Source organism: Pygoscelis adeliae, unplaced genomic scaffold, assembly GCF_000699105.1.
Source record: "Pygoscelis adeliae isolate BGI_AS28 unplaced genomic scaffold, ASM69910v1 Scaffold105, whole genome shotgun sequence".
Taxonomy (NCBI): domain Eukaryota; kingdom Metazoa; phylum Chordata; class Aves; order Sphenisciformes; family Spheniscidae; genus Pygoscelis; species Pygoscelis adeliae.
In genome coordinates this window covers 1,208,524-1,231,861 of record NW_008824807.1, presented here as the reverse complement: position 1 = coordinate 1,231,861, position 23,338 = coordinate 1,208,524, and the positions used below count along the sequence as shown (strand labels likewise).

The following is a 23,338-nucleotide window of genomic DNA, read 5'->3' as shown; positions in this document are numbered from 1 at the left end:
TGCCCCGGAGGGAGCATTTCTCATCCATGGCCAAGCAGCTGGTCCTGTAGGACTGCAGGAGCTTTGTGTTAGCTCTGTGTAAGCTAACTAGAGACCGGTAAATCTTTCTCTGATGCGATAAGCTTGAATTTGTATACACATTCAGGTCAGTAGCTTTCTGAGATCTTCACATTTATGGCATCTGCCAGTTAACGTGCAGGACACTAAATGGAAGGGCTGTGCTAATCTGGCACTATGCTTAAGGAAATGTTTTTGAATAAATACAACAAGCTTCAACATCTCAAAGGATTTCAAGACTCAGGTTGTACTATCATTCAAACCGCGCCCCAAGCAGCACATACAACCGCTTGCAGTACCAGCCTGATGTCCAGGAAACTCGGGTAATTTCCCAATTCTGTTGCTTGTGGTGGACAATTTCCTTCTCATCTGAGTATGGGAATTGTACCTCACTTGCGCCTCCTCTGTGACACTTCAGAAAGTTACCGATGAAAAGTACCGTGTAAGACATGGCGTGTTACTGCAAATATATTACATGATATCCTATCAAATGGGAAGAATGACACTGCAAATTGATTTTGAATAGTACGTTTGGGAGTTGCTAAGGATGTCCATAGCGCAGTAAAGGTCTACTGCCTGCCATCTTGTCTGCCCACTGATAGCAGATTTTATGTCAATTAATGAAGTGCTTCCACAATACACTTTTCACACACTTCTAAGGGTGTGTGAAGTAACTTGTGATATAAGTTAAATAAACGATTCAAAATATGCAACCCCCCCATCCAGTCTCCTTACTGTAAGGTTATTTATGACACAGCTTATTTATATTTCATGAATGCCTCAAGGCATAAATAGGCACACTAAGAAATCAACAAGCACTTTTTCAATTAGGTAATTGAGTCTGCAAATACCCACAGTTTCTGGCTATCAGCTAAAGGCATTATTCAGAGAAGAATCTTAATCCAAAGGGAATGCATGAGAAAGACTGAAAAATGGCTAAGTATGTATGTGCCATCTGAATGAATACAAAAATTTATTTCAGGAGAGAAGTAAGATATTGCTTGGAAAACCATTATTGATTTGGGGGAAGGTAAAGCAAAATTATTAAATGGAAGAATCAAAACATTTAAAGTCTAGCAGCTGGAAGAAAAAAGGCATTGAGAAGAACATCGCTTTGAAGACAGGACAGAAAATAATATGCCATATACGAAATGATACACAAAATGGCTAAGTAAGAAAGAGCCCCTTCACAGCAAGAGAAATAACTAGAAGCTGTGAATCCCAGTGACTCTCAGATGCCAAGAGGATGGAGAGGCAAAAGACTATTTGCTGTCAGCTGCCAAACAGTATAAAACAGCACATCCAAAACCAACACATGGTGCCAAGTAATGAAAGGTGATGAGATTTGTCAATGCAAGGAGGCCCCACCAGATCACCCGAGCACACCTGTCTTGATACCTGAACACTGGAGGCAACCTGCACAGGCGTGTCTTAGTGCTTGGGAGTTTGTGGCGATGACAGCCAGGGGACTGAAAATGACTTTTGTTTCCCTTCCAGATTTTGCATTAAGATTTGCTACACTGTTGCAACATTATTCCCTAAATATATAAAAACTGTTTCTTCTCTGAAGGACAGACAGGAAAACAGTACAGGGAGAAAAAACAAGGGAGAATGAGAGGGACTGGTGAGCCAAGGGGAAAATATGTCCTGTGCAAACAGGGACAGTATCAAAGCCACTTTTATAAAAGTAGCCAGCATGAGCAGGGGAAGGACTAGCTGAACTAACAGAAAAAAGGCAAAACATTTCATCAGCAAAATGCAAAGAACGGAGGAACATGACTTCAAAAGACAACTGCTAAAAGATTGAAATAATGAAGCAGCAGTAATGATATTACACAGTCCTTATAATCACATCTCTCTGCGGCCTGAGAACACGTATCACCTGTAACATGGTACAAGCAACATCCATCCCTACTGGGGGTGGAAGCCTTAACTTCAGGAACCATTCTGCCATGGTGCCCGTGAATTAGGTAGCGTTTCCATTTTGAAGACCTCAGAGTCCAACTAGCCAAAGCAAACAAGGAAACAATAGTACAGAATAGAATAGACTATTACAGTTGGAAGGGACCTACAACGATCATCTAGTCCAACTGCCTGACCAATTCAGGGCTGACCAAGTTAAAGCATGTTATTAAGGGCAGCATTGTCCAAACGCTTCTTAAACACTGACAAGCATGGGGCATCGACCACCTCTCTAGGAAGCCTGTTCCAGTGTTTGACCACCCTCTTGGTAAAGAAATGCTTCCTGATGTCCAGCCTAAACCTCCCCTGGCGCAGCTCTGAACCATTCCCACGTGTCCCATCACTGGGTACCAGGGAGAAGAGCTCAGCACCTCCCTCTCCACATGCCCTCCTCAGGAAGCTGTAGAGAGCAATGAAGTCACCCCTCAGCCTCTTTTTCTCCAACCTAGACAAACCCAGAGTCCTTAGCCGCTCCTCAGAGGACATTCCTTCCAGCCCTTTCACCAGCTTTGTTGCCCTCCTCTGGAGGCATTCAAGGACCTTCACATTCTTCTTAAATTGTGGGGCCCAGAACTGCACGCAGCACTCAAGGTGAGGCCGCACCAACATGTTGTCCCCAGGATGCGGCTTGCCCTCTTGGCTGCCAGGGCATGCTGCTGACTTGTATGGAGCCTGCTGTCGACCAGCACCCCTAGATCCCTTTCCGCAGGGCTGCTCTCCAGCACTCCCCTCCCGATTTATACTTGTGCCTGGTGTTACTCCGTCCTAGGTGCAGAATCTGGCATTTAACAATATAACAAATATTATGATGTTGAGGTTTTCTGAGAAATATATGTTTAAAACAGCAGTATAGAACAACTTATGAAGAATTTATCATATGCATCTTAAAACCCATTCTCCATGGAATTAGGAATCAATATGCCATTGCATCCAAAGCCAGATAATTTAAAATGCAATTAATCTTTTATTCCATGCAAATTATATAGAGCTGTTAAAGTTGTGCAATGAAAATAACACTCTTCAGAGGTACTGAAAAGGCAGAAATACTTTTTACCTTTTTAGGAAATGATTTTTTTCCATTATTTCTAAAGATTTTAAAAACAATTTCAGCAGCTGGTTTCCTCTCCAAATCTAGTGCTCCTACAGTTGGGCTCAAGTACATTATGACATACATGAAACAGAAAAGGATGGGTCCAAGACGCATTTACGTTAAATGAGCACATTCCTCCCCATTTTATCTTTAAACACCAAAAGAGTCAATTAGATCTTGACTCGTTTTCCACAAAACTACAACCACCTTTTGAGTTTTGTTGTTTTTCTACTGGATTATAACAGCTCCTGCAATTGTGTTCGTCATTTGTAACAAAACTACCTTCCTGTATGACCTGCTTTTAATCCTTCCTCAGTAGATTAATCTTCTGAAATTCTCACTGCAATAAATTGCATCAGACTTACTTAATACATGGAACAAAGCTGATATGAAGTACCTGGCAATGCTTCCCCATGACTTGCATTAGTGCTGAACACATCAACTCATCTATTTAGAAAAGCAGACCTAATCACACCACCAAATGAGAACAGACTTAGACTGTCTTTCTCTGAATGCTTGGTGGTTTCTCCTCACTTTACAAATGAGCATTCCAATTTCACTTTAATATGATCCTGTTGGTAATTTTACCTCATACAAAATGACATGCTAATGCAAGACAACCAACAGGTCACTCACAGCATTGGCCCACAGAAGAGAGAGCTTCGCACTTCAGTCAAAATGGTTTTAGGTGAAAGTCTGAATGAAGACATTCATTCTACAATTACAATGAATGTATTTTATGCACTTGTCAACTTTTTCTCCAAGTGCACCCTTAATTTGTCAACTTTTTCTCTGAATTTACCTGCAATAAATTCCTTGAGGGTCCACACAAATTGCCTTTTCACTTTCTTGCTGTTGTTTTTCACAAAACTACAGAATAAAGTTTACTGGAAGGAAAAGTACATTTTATTAAAAAAAAAAAAATTAACTAGTGGAAGCTCATTCTGTGGCAAGGGCTAAATTAGGTTTTCCAGGGATCCCATTTGGCAGGAGTCTAATACTGCAGACTGCCATGGTTTCTAGAGATAATGTCTGAAGTTAATACAGAGTCAGCAACACCAGCCCATAAACAGTAACACAAGATGGGAAGGAGAACTAGGGCAGAGAGCTGAAGATCAGGAAGAGTTCAGTGCTTTTTGAGATTGGATTTAGGATGTCAGAGCTGCTTACTGCTCAGGCAAGTAGCATTAAGAACACACCTTTCATTCAGTACATTCCCTGGCTCACTCCCCTCTTGGAAGAAGCCAGAAGCCCTCTAATCGACATCCCTCCCCACCCTCTGTCCTTTTTGGCAAGCCTGGAAGAACAAAACACGGTGACCCTCATGCAAAAGGATGTAACACTTCATAGTCAGGAAGTAAAAGGTGGGTTTGAGCAACACTGATGGGGTCAGGAAGTCTCCCCTTTTCAACTGCACAGGCACTAGAAAGGAGGTAACTACACACACGCTTTTGGGGGTATGCATACTCCGGCACTTCTGCACCGGCATTGCAGGCACATGGAAACACCTACATACTTTGAATGAACTCAGGACAATTCATTGGCATGCTCATTTTGAAATTTTGACCACACAGAGAAACCCCGCATTTGGATGCATATGCCTTTCAGTCCCGGAGTGATCCCCATAAGAGCATGTATGTAGTTATTGTTTTTTTAATATACAACTTCCTCTTGGCTGGATCCCCAAAGTTCTAAGTTACACATTCTATTGTTAATGTATGCCATAATCTGGTTTTCCATTTTGTTTCCATAAAATGTTAAGTTTTATGGTGCCAACAACATAGCTAAATTCTCTCCCTTTAAATAAAAAAAGCCATTAAATTGCAATTTATTCTCATGTATATCCTGAGCTGAAACCAAAAACTGTTTCTACTTGAAGGACCAGAAAAAGCATACTCTTGATTTCTATAATGCAATGTTGGAGTTTTTTATTTTCCTCCACCAGCTTTTCTGCTTCCCAAACTGGACACATTCCATCCTTTATGTCAAATGTATCAAAATAAAAACTGCTTCCAGCTGCCAAAACAGCTCCAAGGAGGGAAAAAAAAAAAAGGGAGGAGGAAAAAAAAAGGCGAGGAGGGGGGAAAAAAAAAGGCAGGAGGAGAAAAAATAAAAGGGAGGAGGAGGGGAAAAAAAAGGGAGGAAAAAGGTTAGGCTTTTGACTGCTATAATGAAGAGCTGATGGTCATCTATGGAATTATATCAATTTGTTGCAATACAGTGTAATAAAATTGAAAACAACTAAGACAAACAATGCATGGTTTAATGCAATGGGTAAATAAATGCACGTGTTTTCAATGCAGCCCATAATCCAAACAAAATGGGGATAAACAACAGAATGATGATTCTTAATACTCTCAACAGTCAGTAGAAATCTCTCTTGTTCAGTTACAGTGAAATTTTCCATGAACACCTGATGATCAAATTAAAGGCACCCTTCTATCAATGAATTCATTCTCACAATTTACATTTCTCTGTACTTACAGGGAAATTCTTCTTACATCAAATGGTGACTGCTCCATTCATGGCAATCCAACTCCAGTAATAACATTATGAATTGAGTCAAACATGTACAAACTGATGGGTGGAAAACTGCCCTTTCAACATAAATACACAAGAATTCTTAAAACAGTTTCAACAAGAAAGGGATACCACTCAAAATGCTGGTCAATGGCAAAGCTGAGTAGGAACTGAACTGTATAGCACATACATTCCTCTGGATACTGATGTAGTGCATACAAGAGCCTGAATACCCCCTGCGGTAGGGCGGGATTTGCATGGGCAGTTACAAAATAGTAAAAAGATAGGAGAGCAGAAGCACTATGAAAGTGCTGCTTTCAAACAGGCACACATCCTGCATAGTAGTAACACTCTTAGAAACCAGAAATTGGATCTGGGCCAAAAGCATAGCAAGAAAAATCTGCAGGACAGCCTTCCGAACAAGCACTGGCTGAACGAAGCCTGGAGCTGCTTGTGAGGGAACTCCTCTTTGACCAGGGAAACAGGGCATTCACAATCTTGCAATATGAACGGTACTGCATGTAAGATACCCAACTCCACCAGCGTTTTTTTTCCAGCATAATAACCACAGACCCCTGTATTTTGACTTACTTCATGGATCAGAGATGTAAAAGTCACAGTTTTTGTTGTACAGCTTTCTTGAGAAACTCCCAGATTAACACTTCATTTCTGAGCACTGGCAGTTTTTGACAGTAGTGCAAATGCAGTAACTTCTGAGCAGCAAGAGGCAAGTGTTGCAAATGGAATTGGGCAAAACCAATTTGGTGATACCACCTATGTGATGTTACTACTTTTTTGGCACTTTTTGGGGTGCATTTGCCACACTGTGATATGTATAGTATTGCCTAAAAGCAAAAAGCATAATATAAGATTTTCTTACACCGTGTTATCAGCGTTTCTCAAAAATTCTGATAAATCAACACCACTGAGATTCAACACTGTACTTTTGTGAAGCACCTTTTAGGTTACAGTTTAAGTACAACAGCCTCAGTGATGTCTCCGAGGACACTTCTCCAGCAGCACCCTTGCTCCTGACAGCGGACTGAAAATAAGGAGCCAAGCATTAACTTTAAGTGGTGTTGAATTTCATGCGGTTTTGTGGAAAAGATAAATGAAGAGTAAAATGAGGTCAGGAGATTTATTTTCACTTATCTAAGAGAGGCTTAAAAAAGACCAGAAAAAGTACAACAGGTTTCTATAGGTGACAAACTGTCACAGTTCTTCTGGCCTCAGTCTACTGATTGGTTTTATTAAGCGAGAAAGTAACAAAACCAGATCGCCTCAGCATTAGAGTTTACTGATGATTTACTAAAAGGCAAACACATTATGCGCATTCCTCTGCTGCTCTCATTCACGGTGTGCTTATTTGATTGCAACACTGAAACCAGAAGGCTATCTCAAAACATACCTAATATTCAGTATTGCTGGGTGTTAGCCTGCTAGGTGGCTTGCTACATGAAAAAGGTTTGCTTACCTTTGTAAGAGGTATTGCCTTCACATGCATCAGTGCAGCTTTCTCACCAACACATACTCAAGGCTCCTTCATAGACTGCTTTTGATTATAAAACTAGAATTTAAGGAAAATCAGAAAAAGATTTTCTGAAGATTGCAAGGGATATAAATGATATTTCTGTGACTATCACAAGCCTGCGTGCATTTAATAGTTGATGTTTTGGTTGCTAAATGATGATTAAAACTGAGTATGTTATTTTGTATATTTGTAGAAAAAAGAACTAGTTGATTTGGACCTAGCCATCTTTTTTAAATTGCTGATATAGACATGTGGTCTCCAACTAAAAAAAGTTAAGTAAAAGCCTGCAAAAACGACATAGAAAATAGCCCCTGATGAATTTAGGGTGGCTGTGCAGAAAAGGAAATCGTGACCTGATTACCTAATTCTCACTAATTTTCCTGAAAGCATGTACTCTGAGGTTATGTTTAGACTCAAAGTCTTCAGAGTATTGCTAAGCTTTAAGTAGGACAGCACATGTAATCTTTAACATTTTTAAAGTATTTTCTTTCCAATTCCTATATATGATTGAACATCTCTCTCTGAAGTTCTTCATGTCACTATCTTTTCTTATTAAGCTGAAAGCCCAGCTCCTTATGTTGCCTAAAGAAACATGGTTATTAAAGAAAGATGCTGTGGTCAGACCCTCCAGCCTAAAATATCATGCAATTATTGGATTTTATCCTCAGAAAATCCTGAGTCCCTGGAGAGAAGCTGTTTAGCCTACAACTAGCTCCAAACTTTGACATGTTACTAAAAAAAAAATTATTAAAATGTGAAACTGGTTAAAGAGGATGTTCCATTTGTATTAGGCATTTTTATATGACTTCAAGCAAAAGCTGAATGTCCAGCTGCCAGGCACTAACCTGTAAAGTATCGAGCATTGGTATAGCTAGCATGGCATTATCATCTACTGGATGGTTACAGAGGTAAGAGTTTAAAATGTTTCAAACGAGCCAAACTTTGCTATAAAAGCCAACACCCGCACATCTTGTGCTGCATCTCACTCAGATTTCTTGTGGCTGTCCCAGACTGCACCGCTACCCAGCACACTGGATTTCAGCCCTGGGAACACCCAAATGAAAGGACGGGTCTTACACGCACTGCACGTGGCAAACCCATGATTTCAGCACTGCATCAGACACTGACTTTTACAGAGTCACCACAGCCAAGTCCATCTTCACACAGCCCCTCATACTTCAGTTTGGGAATATCTAACTAACATACACCTTCCAAACACAGGAAACATAGGCAGACTGTGGCTTGGGCTCCACGTCCGCGTAAGCCTTTCCATGCTGAGGTGGTTGTAGCTGCTCTTGAGTTCTGGGAGCTAAATAACGTTGACATAATTTTCCTCTATGACAAAAATATACCATAATGCAGCTGCTGCATCACAGTTAGCACTCAGGAAGTTTTACTGTGTTGGTAAGATACCTCATATTGATACATTTTTGTATGTAATTGCAGTAACAAAATGGTGAGGAGAGATAAAGTTATTTCTTGCCTTACCTGTCCAACTGTTAGCTCAGACCCGATTGTATTTCTTCTTCACAGGCCTATGGAAAGCTCTGCTCTTAGGAGGCCAGCTCCAGGCCAAGAAAGAATGTTCTTGGCTTTTACAATGTAAAAGAGAAGGAAGCATTAAACAGAATTTTCCCACAGCTGTGTGGAACAGGCATTGAACTGGAGAGGTCTAATCTTGGTGTAAAACTAAACATACTCTTATCCCAAAAAATATGAGAAGAAAATGGTAGGGAGAAAAGATGGGTCAAGCTGGCAGACTTATCCACCATGGAGAAATGGGTGTGAGAGGGAAGTCACCGTTCTGGACCAGCTGACAGGGTGTCCATAGCAGGGTTTTAGCACCAGACACAGGAAACACTGCCAACTACTGCAGCAGTATTTCTGCTGGGAAACAGAATTTCCTCAAGCACACAAGGATACATGCCTTATTCCCTCTTTCCTTCTATTAAGAAAAAAGCAGAACAAAATCATCTTTTGACAAGTGATGTTCACCAGCGTGCAGGAAGAGCAGACAGGAAGACAGATGACAGTCACAGGTCAGCATCAAGTAGTCTCTCCGAGTACCAAAAATGCTGCAGCTGTAGAAGCCTGTGGGTCACTGTTGTACCATGCCGAGAATACTTTTTTTAATGGGCTTCACCTGGGAAACATCTCCTGATCTACAGGCTGTCAAGGTGGTTTTATGCAACCCTCTCCTCAGTTATGGTCAAAAGGTAACGCTCCAGTCATGACATTTCAGTTTCAGAAGTGAAGAAAGTTTGGTCTTTTCAAAATAAACTCATTACCACTTACCAACAGCGAAATACAGTATGCCAGCATTTGTACCTTCATTTTTCTTAAATAAGGACACATGAGGAATATCTCAGGAAATACTTCAGGATTTTTGAGTGGGTGGGTGGCGTAGAGGAGGAGTAGCAGTGTAACTGCTACTTTCTTTTAGTGTTGTCCACAGAATGTAGGTCAGCCTACTCCGATGGAAATACCCCGATCCGATTCTTCACATTCTTAGACATAAACATTTCATGATTTTGAAGGCCAGGAAATCGTGAATTTTATTCGTGGCCCTGCCCCTGATTTGTCACGGGACCTTACTGGTTGCATCTCTGGATTCCTTATTTTAAAAAATGTGTCAAAATTTTGCTTGTCTTGCAAACTACTAATACAAAGTGATATTATGCAAATGTTGAGTATTATAATTTCTATAAAGCCTGTGTCACAATGCAATAAATTAGAGGATCTCAGTTTCTAATTTCTTGATAAATGCTATTTTATGAAATATGTGCAGGATGTATTTATTTCAATATAAAACAATTTGGAAAATGCCCTTCCTTCTGTATATAAGCTATTTTTTAACTAATAATAGATGTATATTTTACTATGTAAAAGTATAACCTATTTTTAACCTCACATTTTCAAGCAAAGTTTATGAAGAAAATACTTCAAAACAGGAAATCAGAGTCCATTTCCTGTTTTAACAAGGATAATCCCTTGACCAGTAGGCACAAATATTCATTCCCCTTTAATGTTAATTAGCGCACTATTTGTCCTATATTTTACAATTTAATGAAAGCAAGCAAGTTGCTGGGGACATTATGAAGTCCAAAACATCTTTCACCTTATTTATCCGGAACTCAATAAAACTGTTCAGTCACAGACTTGCAGCCTCCAGCTAGGTTCCTGCTATTAGCCTTAAATCACTTTTAGAGTTGCAATAACAGTAAGTTGCCAAACTCAAATATACAGTTATCTACATCTGTTAGATAGTTTGTCTTACTGGACAGTCTGGAAGAATTTCAGTTATTTGACCCAAACGGTAAAGTTTTTTTGCTGCTTACCAAGGAATCAATACTTTTAAAATCTGCAAATTAGCATTTGAAAAACGTATCTGAAAGAATGTGGAAGGGCCAGTGTTTTTTTCTTTAAGTAAGCGTAAGATAGCCTTTCAAAAAAATTGCATGTAGACAAGAGTTTTAAAAGCTAATTATTGCTTATAAATGGCTGAATCTCTAAATTTCCAATCTGAATCATGAGGCACCTTTGCAGAAACTGTGATTTCTTCAGCTGAAGAAGTTTATCAGGCTGAACAAACACAAATAGGGAGCATGAAACATCGTTTCATTTCATCCCTATATGGAGGAACAGCAGAAGGCTGGAAGTGACAGAGCGCTGCTGCTGCTGCTACCAAGCTGAACAAAGACAGGCAGCAGTGATACCCACCCCACCCCAAAGCCGTCAGACTCAGTGACCCCTGGGTCTGGCAGCATCAGCCTCTTCATGCAGCAAGCCATCCAAAATATCAAGAATGGGAGAAGTAAATACCTGGCTGCCCTCTCTAATGCTCAGGTCTGTACGTCTTCTGTATAGATAGCATAATCAAAATACGAACCCTTAAGACCACTGTTTCAGGACGTTCCATAAACTGATTTTTGACCTCTTCACATTTGATCAAAGTGCACACATATGAGACTGATTAATTGAATGAGCTCTTAATCAAACCCGTTTACTTGCTCTGAACTGGCACAAGTACACAACAGACATGCTAACCAGCACAGTCAGAGCTGTAAGAGAGGATCGGGGTGGGCTGGCAGAACTGCCACACCATGAAGAAGCTGCCATGATCTGCGCAATTCAGCCATCCACTTCCCTCTTTGCCCTGGAGATCACCCAGCAGGGCATTCACTAACTGCTCAAACTTGCACGTGCCTACATTTCCACTGCAAAGTCCCTATTTCATGTCTGAAGTCATGTGTAAAATCTAAGGGCAGTGGTCCAAAATTGCTGCTGGCTTCTGTCCAAATTGCACTTCCCACTTTTAACTGGTATGTCTTTCCTAATAGCAAGCCCCATGCAAATAGGCTAATGTACATCATTCAAAGAGCCCTTATCTCCATATGGAATATCAGTCTCTTGATTTTTTCCTTTCTTAACTGATGCAGTTATATTCATTCTCGCCTGGGATCACGGGCTGTAAATCAGAGACAAGGGAATGAAACAGATAGAAAGCATAACCATGCTCACAGTTAGGTCTTACTGGAACAGACAGCAAGGATCTTAATGACTCCCAGACTCTCTGAAGGCCTTGAGCAAACTATGCTTTTACAGAGGTGCCCCCTTTGGCTACATGCATGCTACAGGTGATTCTCATTTTATTTGCCTACACTAACGGCATTTGCAACCCTAAGACAGCTGCATTGAGTTCATTACATACAACTTCACAGGTCTGATGAGGGCAAGACATTAACAACCACACTGAAGAAAACTTGCAGAGCATAATGAGTTATCTTTGTTCCAGCATCACTTAAACTTGTCCACACTAGCCAGGCACTACCCTTGATCAATGAATCCATACTGCCTGAGCTGATGTGTCAAGTCAGCTAATCTTAACTGAAAACATGTGCTAAAGCACTTGTGATCTAGGCATACCAGTTTAAGAAATTCCTCTGTAGCAGCTCTGACCTACCATACCTTCCACAGGGAGAGCACGGCTGACCATGTCCTCTGCCCCTTTACATGCAAAGCAAAGGAGGCTAGGTGAAATTCCCACTATGATGGACGGGAGGCTATCAAAATGTGTTTTCAGGGCATCACTTACTGACTGAAGTGAAACATGAAAGTCACTTTTTGTACTTGTAAATAAGCATCTGTTTTAAGGGACCTATTCAGATAAACTATTTTAAGTTAACAGTGGTACACATTTATTATTTAAGTCTAAGAGCTTGAACATAATGTTACGTTTCTATGGATGTATTTAATAAAAATATCTTTTGAAAAGACAACAGGGAAACCTGATTGATACAAGAAATACACTAGGTTCATTTTTGTCATTAAAAAGTTCATTTTCAAGTGTTTAGAGCCAAATTTAAACATTTGCATAAAAAAAATTCTTCACTGACAAGGCTTAAAATATGGTAAGATGGGAAAATATATAACATGGACACTGAATACAAAGAACTAATTTTACAAAAGTCATACTGAAATTGCTTGTAATGGAGGTTGTATTGAGAAAAATCTCATCTAATCTAAACATTAAATAGCTTACCAAACCACAGGGTCTATTCTCTTCTGTGATAATGGTTTCACCCTGTCCCAGAACAACAAGTCCTTCTCCAACTACTCAGTTTGCTGAAATAACACACATGCCTACACAACTTCTTTTTTCTTCTCAATAGAAAACAAAGCAAAATAATTTCTTTAGTTCTGCTAACTACAAGTGCTGGCCCTTGAGGAATGTAAGGCTAGGTTGAAGGAAGCTGTAATAAGCTGCAAATTAATTTTGCCAATATGGCCAGCAATGGGACCTGGTCTTTCATTCAGAAAAGGCAATACATTGTACTATAATATAATACAGGTTAAATAATGCTTACTAGCAAACAGAGCAGTCAAGAGAGACAGCATGAACTACACAGAATCTAAGTGCCTTGCCTCCATTATCTGTCAAGATATTTCTAAATGCTAGAGGAGAAAGAGAGGCTGTTTGGGTTTTTTCTGAGGGTGTAAGAGGGTATTTTACCATATGTCTGTGTCACAGCTATGGCAGAGAGGTGCGATAATCTGAAGCAAAGTATATTTACTCTATATTTCCAACAAGCACTGGCTTATCCACATCAGTTTAAAATAGTTGAAGTAAACAGCAAATGCTCAGAGCATACGGAAATTTCTGAACTATCATTTAAATACATTCTTTTCTATGTACTTTCAAAAGTTACAGACACGATAATAAATTTTTCAAGCCAGCTAAACTCTACTCTTTTTCTCTCCAATTTAAAAAAATCCTTAGTCATCAGCAAGGCATCTTCTGCTCTCCTGTAACTACATCCATCAATTACTCCCATGACTTCTTCTTGGCCAGATCTTAGATCATGTCATTGTTTCAACTAATGCTTTTGGAACATCTTCAAATCTCTTTTACCCTTGCGGCTTTTACTTCAGTGCCCTCTTCCAGCTTTCCATGTACATCTTGGATATGTTTTCAAATCATTTCACAGGTATCTCCTTCAACTGGTATAACTCTCAATTTAACTTCTCTTCCTTTCCAGCCAACCCCATCTTTCCAATCCTCCCCTCAATCTTCTATTCCCACCTTCTCACCACAAATGGCCATAATAATCCTTGAATCTTAACTGCCTCATAGTCCACACACCTGGGACATTTCCAAAGGCTGCCACATACCCCTTTTCACTATAATCTACAACTTTTCCCATCCCTTCAGCTAAACCATTCACTTGGGCTTATTTTTGCCTCACCTACAGAGACCTTCTCTGACCAACCCAATACCACCACAAACACATCATGCAATCAGCCAAGGAACACAGGTGGATTTGCTGTTATTACACTAACCATCTCTCAGCCTCTAGTTTTTAAACACAATGAACTAAAGTTGACTGTCCTCACCTTCACTTCCAGCCCTTGATCTTACCTATGCGCTCACCCCCTGTCCTGTCAACCCTACCCTGAATAATTCATCAGCCTTCCACCAAGTGTAACATTATTCAGCGTTTCTGCATGTGCACACCTCGTCACTGTTCAGTAATGATGGCTCTGTGTAACTCAGAAAAACCCTCTCCCTTCCTCCTGAGAGAGATTACACCTACTGTAATAAACGCAAAGGCACATCGTCTAACAGAGGAGAGCATGGGCTTTTCTTTTCCTGTTAGCATTTTTCAATTCAGAACTACACAATTGCTAACCTACATTTGCCATGTGAGTTTAGCTTTCCTTTTCTGTTACTTTTTCCACACTTACTGCAGTTATTTCAAAACCAGCCTGCAGACTTTATGAGCACCTAGTATTTTTACAGCTAGCTGTTTGGGGACTTCTGAGCACCGCTACAATACAGCAACTATACAACACCAAAGGCAGGTGCCAAATGCCACATCAGCGGGGACACTTTTTGGACTGAGAGAGGTCAGAATACTTAGCAGAGCACTACTCCTTTGTAAATGATATAAAATTGCATTGTAAGCGAAACGCTTTACAAGGCAGATCTAAATCTCACCGTCATTTGTGTTTTTGAAAAATGACCCTATGTTACAGTTACACAGATCGTCAGGACGAGCTGGGCAATCCACCAATAATTATTCAGCTGTCCCATAAGAGAGCTTGAGAGAAGTGACAAAATAACAGTTTGGAGACAACTTGGGGCTCACGCACCACCAGGAAACTGCAATTTCACTCTAGGTGGTCCTGGACTCCAGCTTATGTTCAAAGGACACCCTCAAAACTTCTTCAGCTCTTAACCACTATGAAAGAAGAAATTCATTCAACAGGGAACAATATTTTCCTTCTAAAAGTATTCATAAAAATATTTACTTTCAGGGTCTTTTCTCCCTTACAATATTCAGGTAATATTTTAGCAGGACAGTCCTGGCTCTCACCTACAAGTGAATCAGGGCTTTATTGCTCCCATAAACTGGTTTCAAACCACACTGGGTCACCCCAAGAGCTCCTTCCCAGAGGATATAGTTTCAGAAGTAGTTCCAGAGACTTGAACTGCTTTCTCTATGGGGAGAAAAATAATATTGCTGTAATAGGCTGACCTTTCTTCAGATATGTCGATATCTGAAGGATGTTAGTTCATTGTGAGAATTTGGGAGCTGGCGTGGCTCCAAAGGCTCCACATCTTTTCAAAGGGACCTTGCCTGTAATTTTAACCCATTAAAACAAAAGTGCATGGCTGGAAAAGGGCGGTACATATTTAAAAACCTCACTGTGATTCAAACACAGCTATATTACTTGCACCAGTGATTTGGTAGTGTCACTTCACAAAGGCAAAAGACCACAGGTTTTACCATTCTTGTACATCCCGTGAAAGAGAAAGAACAACGGAAACGTGGCTGAATGTGAGAAAGCACCAAACTGCGATGGTTTTTTGGGTGGGGGTGGAGAGAAACACACATACTACAAAAATCTAATAATTCTCCACCCAAGCATTGCTAGTGAATGACCTCACTGGTTTCCTACATATATTCCAGCAGCCTTCCTGCCATCACTCTGTTGAGCCAAGCAATGATGTCAACAGTCCACCTGTGAGAGTGATGTAGCCCTCTGGGTCATGGTCGCAGAGAACTTGGATAAAAGCTGTGCCAGTGTTAATTAAATGCACCTCTTGTTTCACTGCTGATTTCCTCCGATAAGGCTCAGCTCATTTTTCCTGGAAAGACTTCCATGCTGTAAGGGAACCAGAGCCAACCATAACAAAAAACAAATATTGCTTAGAGAATACGAAGACAACATGTTAAATATTTAGTTTAAAAAAAAAAAAAAAAAAAGATTGCCTGTCAGTGCTGGGGTAAATACAAATCTCATTAATTTACATGTGCTAATGACAAGGTTAAACTACAAATGCTAGTTACTGCAGATAGTTTATCATCTTTTAGCAGTACCTATCTCTTTCATTTGTCATGCTCTTCCCGATTAAATTGGAGCAGAATTCTAACAACCTGCTTTACCACTGGTAAGTTCTGCCAGGTTAGAGTGAGAGGAGCTCGTCCAGTAAAAAATATGCTTTGAGAATGGAGTTTGACATTTAATTGGCATCAGAATTATCACTACAACTTTAATGAACGTGTTGTCCAATAGCATTTATTCTGCTATCAGAAAGGTCTTAGCTGTAAGAAGGCTTTAAGCAGCTTAGGTATTAAGGATCCTCTTCCATTAATACAATTAGCCAGCAAGTAATGAAAGGAAAAAATATACACGGCTCCTTCTTTTTTTCCTAGATAAAGAAATCTAATCCACTGTCATGACTGGATGCTTTCACCATATGCTGTCACCTGCATTTCTGTAATCCCTCTACTCATAGCATCTGGCCTCCAGCCACTTCAAGCCTTCAGGACATGTCTTTTTATACTTGCTTTGTTCTTGCAGACATTTTTGGATAGCTTTATTAGTAAGAGAACTGTCAAAGGAAGCCTCTCAGTTTTGGAACCTGACATCAAAAATATTCCTTCTTGCACAACTTAAAAAGTACCACTAGCCCTAAGACTTAATTGCTGACAGCAACGCACACAAAAAATCTGAAGGTGGCAAAATAGAAAAGTGATCTCAAAAATAGTGGTACAACTCTATTACGAGAGTTTGTTTCTTGATGATCACAACTCTCAATTCTGAAAGGCAGCAAGTTGGACCTCTGGCCATAAATTTAGTTCTAGAGAAAGAATTGTATGGTAAGGATGTTAGGAATACATTCATATTCATTCATTCATTTTGATTTGTAGCAATTGCGATAGTTCCAAGGAGTGTTCTGTCCCACATTCCTGAGCATTAGCAATATTTTTCCAAACAACCAATGATCAACATCTGTCTATGTAGATTTTTAGCTCTTGGGGATCTTATGTTTATACAGTACCTTGCCCTACAAACTCGCTTGGAATACATAAGAGTATACTGCCTACCCAGTTCCTGATCTGGGAAAAGTTCCATGGCTATACTACCTCTCACTGAAGTCAGGGTAACTAACTTGGACATATTTTTTACAATCTCCCCCAGTAAGAAATCCCATATATAAAATGTCCTTCATAAGAACCGTATTTTTTTGGTTCTAGGCGGAAACTGAAAATGAGAGGTAATCCTTGAACTTGTTTGGTCTATACTGCTCCTATGGACAGTTCCTGTGGATTTATGAGGCTGAACTGCAGCTAGTTTGTGTTGAAGCGTGCAGAGTGTGACTCATTCAGAAAGCTCAACCCAAGAACATTTCACTCTGACATCCTACAGAATAGCTCCCTCATGGATTTGAAGTAGTTGCTGCCCATTCTTCACATTCACTCCTACGCACAACTTCCAGTGCAAACTTGAATCCAGGCCATGAAGAAGATACTAGAACTTCTGACAAATTTTATTCTGTCACCAGTAATTGGAATTTGGTCTTACACGATTAAAGTACACAGCTGTGCTCCACTTCTGGTGGATGCGCATAATGTGGTCATGCAGGAGGAAAGCATATCCACAAGTCCAGTGAGTTAAAGTGACACAGTTTCCTGAACTTCAGGAACTCTCCTGGTCAGAAAGTACTTCCTTCCTTGTTTCAAACACTTGATTGTTTCAGAGGGAATTCAAAACAATAGGTTAGAAACTTTCAACCTCTCCTAAGTGTACTGCTACACAAGGAAATCAGGCCGTGCTCTGGGAAGATGAGATAACATTGGGAGAGTACTCTTTCCGGAAATGCAATGGCTTTTGCATCCCTTCTCTAGCACCATCCCATGAATCAGCTACATATAAGTAATAATTCATGCTATGAGATGTCAGATGCAGTTCAACTACTGTTTGGAATAAGATGTGCGTGGCTGGCAAAAGGCATGAGCTAACTAGCTTCTCAGCTAGTTTGATAAGGCACGTCAAGGAAGAAAATATCAGGAGCTTCCTAATCTGGACAGGTAGGAAGAAAGGATGACAATTGCCTCTTTTTACCACCTCATTGTTTAAATCTCTAAAAAGGAGAAAGAATGTGCTACTACTTCTGCAGTTAGAAATCTATCCCTTCCCACCATAACTTACTTTTACAGAACCAGCAGAGATGTTCACAAGGACTAGGACTAGATCAGGCTCATCAGCTGAAAAGCAATCATTTTAATCATACACTTTTCCCTAACACAATTCCTTTCATCTAAATACATTACAGAATGCTTTGTAATGACAGATGAAAGATTTAACATTTAGAATATAATCATGTAACTACAGTTATTTACAGGCTGCAATTTGAATAAGGAAAGGCAACGGACATGTAAATTCATTTTTCTGCAGCATTTGGGTGCCAAAGTATCCTAGGCTAACTGAAGAACATCAGAAACAGAACCAATGGCAAGAGTAATTCTCTCAGACCCTATAGTCAAAGTTCTTATATGATATTACATTTTCCTAATTCTCTTTTCCTATCAACGTAGAGCTACAAAAAGTGGGAGGATAAAATTGTTATAAAAACCCAAGAACTCACCTGGTTCTACACATTATTTTTAGAGGCAAACAGGAAATGCACTTCCCTGTCAAGCTGGGTCAAAGGAAGGGGAGTGATTGAGTTGAACACACTGCACTCACCGTTCCTACCAAAGGGTAAATGAATCCAGCTCCAATACTGGCTCGCACATCACTGATCGGCAAAATGAAACCAGCGGGAACGCCCTTCCTCTCAGGCTGATGGGAGAGGGATAGGTGAGTTTTTGCCATACAAATGGGAAGATTTCCAAATCCCTAACAGGAAAGGGAAAGAAAATAAAAGAAAAATGTTTTTAAGATTACAGTAAAGACAGAATATATTTTCACTTTGCTATCAGTATCTTCTAGAAACCCTAACATCCATATAGCAATAGTTAACCTCAGTTTCTTAAGAGCTAATATTTCAGAAATGGACAGAATACTGTATTTTACATGCTATTCTCTCTCAGCTCAGGCCTGTATCTGCAGAGACTTGGCTGTAGTGACATCCAGCTTCTAGAGGGGGTTCTCAGTCTAGTGTTAGGTGCAAAAGTTGTCTATACAATGGCTAGAGTGTGCTATTTACAGAAAGGGTGCACAACAGGTACCACACTGAAGAAACCTACACCAACTCATAAAACTCCAGTATGGCACTTCCCTCTGGGCTCTAACGACCTAGTTAGATACCTACTTGAGACCAGGATTCATAGTCCAAAACTCTCTAAGGATACTGATGTCTTCTTGGGGGTAAACACAAATGGCTCGTGATGCTTTGCTTTGTTTTTAAACAAGACAAAAACTGTGTGAGGTAATGGCACCCACTTCACTAATGACAGTGCAGTAGTTATTCAAAAAGTGGGAGAAAATCAGGGAAAGGCCCTCAGCAGCTCCCTCCACACTATTTGTCTCCCAGGTTACCAATTAACCTTGAGTCAGGCACCTTCCACTCTTCTGTTCAATTCCTTGACAAACAGGGATGCGATTCACAAGGCCAGGAGGAGAGGCGGCACTGCAGGGGATTGCCTCTGCAGCCCAGCACGGATGACAATCCCTTAACGACATTGTGAAAATACTTCCTAACACTACTAATGTTTAGACTAAAAAATAGATTAGAGAATCACAGCAGGAGAAGATAAAGACATGGATTATTTTGCTTCAAGTACACTAAGTAAGCTTCTTTTCCATCTAGAAAATAAAATTGATTCTCAGGAGATTTGCATTATAGGGAAGATGGCTATACTTCTGCCTGTCTGACCAGGCTGCTGAAGCATACTCAGGAATTCTTCCAGGACACATCATCCATAGCTTCTACTTTCTGACAGAAAGGCTCCAGCCATGTTTACGTGCAGAAGCCATTCCATTACATAAAATACATTCACCTCTCCACATGGTTTCAAAACTGTTTTCAAAATGTAACAAAGTCCACTCCCACATGCTTTAGGAACAGTGATCTATTTCACCTTCTAACATTTAGAACCCCTTGAAAATAATATGAACAGAGGAAAACAAAAGATTTTACAAGTATTGGGGGCTTTGTTATTAAAGTGTATAGCTGTGCACAGGTCTTTTTGTGTTTGGAAACTCATTTTTTGCTGGTACAAATGAACACTCATATGCTAAAATTTGGCACATTCACTAGCTGCTACTTTTGCAGATGTGCAGTTGTCACATTTAAGGCAGTAATCCAAAATTACCACTCCGCATAGAAAATACAGAGTTTCATCAATCTCAAAATGATTCCAAACATCATACATACCTTACGGGAGATAGCTTTCAAGGTTAAAACCATTCCGTTCTATCTAATCTAATCTAAACCAATCCATACTGACCTCCACAGTTTAGCACCATGGGTAAGCTCACGCCTTTTAGCAAAGCTTGCCTAAACTCTCCAGTCTGAGAACCTTTTACACCCCGAGGTTTCCTAACTCTCATCCAGCAGGTATCTGACTGGGTAATTCACTGTTGTTCTTACCTGCCGGGTGTAACAATCAACTTGTGACTGCGCAGCAGGAGACAACTCTATGTCCTGAGCTCCATACACCTTCTGAGCAATGATCCGTATTTTTTCAACAATAGGAAGCTGCAGAGACAAGGAAACAATCAAGGATGAACATTAGGCAAGAGAAACTAGCATCGTGTTTGCTGAGTGAGAAATCTGAATCTCTCATTTAGATTCATCCTTGTCAAACAGGCTTGCTAAAGCATTAAACCAAGGGCACTGGTGGTGGATATAATATTCAGCTACAGGTACATGAATTATAACCATGATTTCAGCTATTCCATCATTTAGGAGCTGCACAATTTGTGCATTACAAAGTTGATAACATGAGCTTACACTCTTGCCTAAAGTGCGGGAAGGAAATTACTGCCATGTAGTTTTAAGAATCAAGAGCTAACGCACACTGCAGACACAAGGAAGCAAGCTCCATTGGGTTAACAGGGATCGCTGGACAAATACATTTCATTTTACAATAAAGATAACCTATACAATGAGTGGACAAGGCAAGGTAGCAGGCAGCCAGGGAGGGTTCCTCTGAGAAGCAAGGAATTGTAGCAGAAAATTTCTGACCCATCACTGCTCCTTTGATTGTAATTTTTTTTTTTTTATTCTCACCTCCTATCCTTCCTGACATATGTATTTTGAATTGTAGCATTGATATTGTAAAGCACTTTGGACACTTAAAAAAAAAAAAAAAAAGAATATGAAAGCATTCTAGGATACACTTCGAAATCACAAGTCACTAAGTTCAACCTCAGTCTCCATGAGTATCCGCATCATGTTATTCAGCTCAAACTGAATGCGTGTTCTGCCTTTATGGCTTCTATTTGAACACAGATGCAGACTCTCACCTTCAGGATGTTAGAAATCATTTCACAGATTTTCAGCAGACAATTTTTTGTGGTCAGACCAGGCATTTGCTTTTTGTGCCACCATTTCTGTTTATTTAGAGTAAACAGCTCTTTCCTCTTTCTCTCTCTTTTTGTTCTGAATGACCTTGGAGAAAGCAATAATGACCCCTATAGCTTATTTTAAACAAGCCAACCTTTTCGACTTCTTTCAATAGGAACAGGACGATGGATGAAGGATTGTATCACCAGTTCAGCTACTTCAGTGCTGACCACAGACAGCCAGAGATGCGTGCAATACTCCAGGGAACACCCCACCAGTAATTTGTACTCTAGCATATTTAATTAACAGCACGTGTGGAAGAAGTGCTGAACAAAATCTAAAGAGATACCACTTGGGGAAGAAGACTTGGTAATCTCAAGCAATACAAGAAGCACCAGAACACAAAACAGAAGTATTTCATTTTATTCCAACAAAGGCAAGAAATTGGTTTGTGAATAACAAACTCTATCTGGTGTATTTATACAAAGTTCCACAGTTAATCACATTTTTGCAATGCCTGTCTAGAGATAATGGTTTTGCTGCAAAGATACATCAGTTGAAGGGTTTGTGTCAGACTGACCTTTTTTGTACTTATGATTGAATTTTAGAAATATAAAAGTTTAAAGTAGTCTGCCTTTACATTAATAAAGAACTCCAGTAACAAAGACATCACAAGAAAAGAAGCTCGCCAGACTTTCAAATAGCTTAAACCTAAGGCAGTTAAAAGCTACTAAGGCTCAAATAAAATCCCTCTCTCAGATAAAAAATTTCAAAGTGAGGTTTAAAGATGTTCCACAAGACACCTTCTGAACATGCTGACTATATGATTATTGCACCTTAATTGGGTGGAATGATGTCATGTTCCTGACTTCAGGCTTTTTACAGGAATCCACGCAGTTTGAAAAAAAAAATAATCTAATGAGGATTGGAGATAACACATTGCAAATATCCTGGATATAATTCCTGGCTGCGTTAAGCTGAATAGACTACTTCGGTGACATGGATAGCCATCATGAGATGAAACTTCTTCCAGGTTGATTATTAAGTACCTTCATACCCATGACAGTTTTGAACAATAGAAGAAATGCAAAATGTGTCGGTTAACTTGCCTTTTGTGTGCTGTTTGCTTGCAGTCAAGGACTAACAGCAAAAGCAAAAGGAATTCCACTCCCCGTTGTCAGTAGGCTGACATCAAAACTAGCAGCTTTCTGCTTAAACCTCAGCAAATTCATTGAGATGGAGATGTTCATTTAGATTCAACTTGCATTTGTGTCAAAATATTTCAAACTAATTTGACAGCAGCATAATTACTATGCCCTCAGCCCCCTTCCAGCAACCATAGCTGTAGTTTCCAAACGAAACCCAGCAAGGCTCTGGCTAACATCAGAGTAGACTGCTTTAATGACAGCGGTGGCATTCTGCTCCTCCTGGGATGGGCTCAATATCTTGCATGACAGAGTCTCAGCTGGACAGTCAAACTGTATCCTTACACGGATTTGTGTTTGGTTTTTTTAACCAGAATTTCAGATACTTTTCAGGACAGTACCCACACCTCAAATTTTGCCAATTTAACCTCAGAAGAATCACCAGTGGGGAAGCAGTTGCAGGAGTGTGAATGGCAAACAAAAGTGGCTTTCTCAGACCATCACTTGTTTTTGCAAGGCATGTGCATACAAATGGGTGAGGCAATGTGCATGGTGTCAGAGGAGAGTTTGAGCCTATTTAACCTCACAACACAGGCAGATGAGTCCTGGCTGAGCCCAATTCAGATAGAAACCAGCAGGGAGGCACAGATGCTCTATACACATTAACACAGCCCATGCACGTGCACACTCTCAGGCATGCTTCCTTCCTGAAATTTCAGGAGTAGGGA

General features: G+C 40.1%; 1 protein-coding gene across 1 annotated transcript in view; it reads right to left on the bottom strand.

Annotated features, from left to right (window-relative positions):
• MTHFD1L (methylenetetrahydrofolate dehydrogenase (NADP+ dependent) 1-like) overlaps positions 1 to 23,338 on the bottom strand; it is a 157,618-nt gene that overhangs the window by 31,660 nt on the left and 102,620 nt on the right. The window contains exons 24-25 of the mRNA XM_009324158.1: positions 20,548 to 20,655; positions 18,699 to 18,851 (exon numbers count right to left, since the gene is read on the bottom strand). Coding sequence (XP_009322433.1) covers positions 18,699 to 18,851; positions 20,548 to 20,655 — 261 coding nt within the window. The remainder of the gene's footprint in view (positions 1 to 18,698; positions 18,852 to 20,547; positions 20,656 to 23,338) is intronic.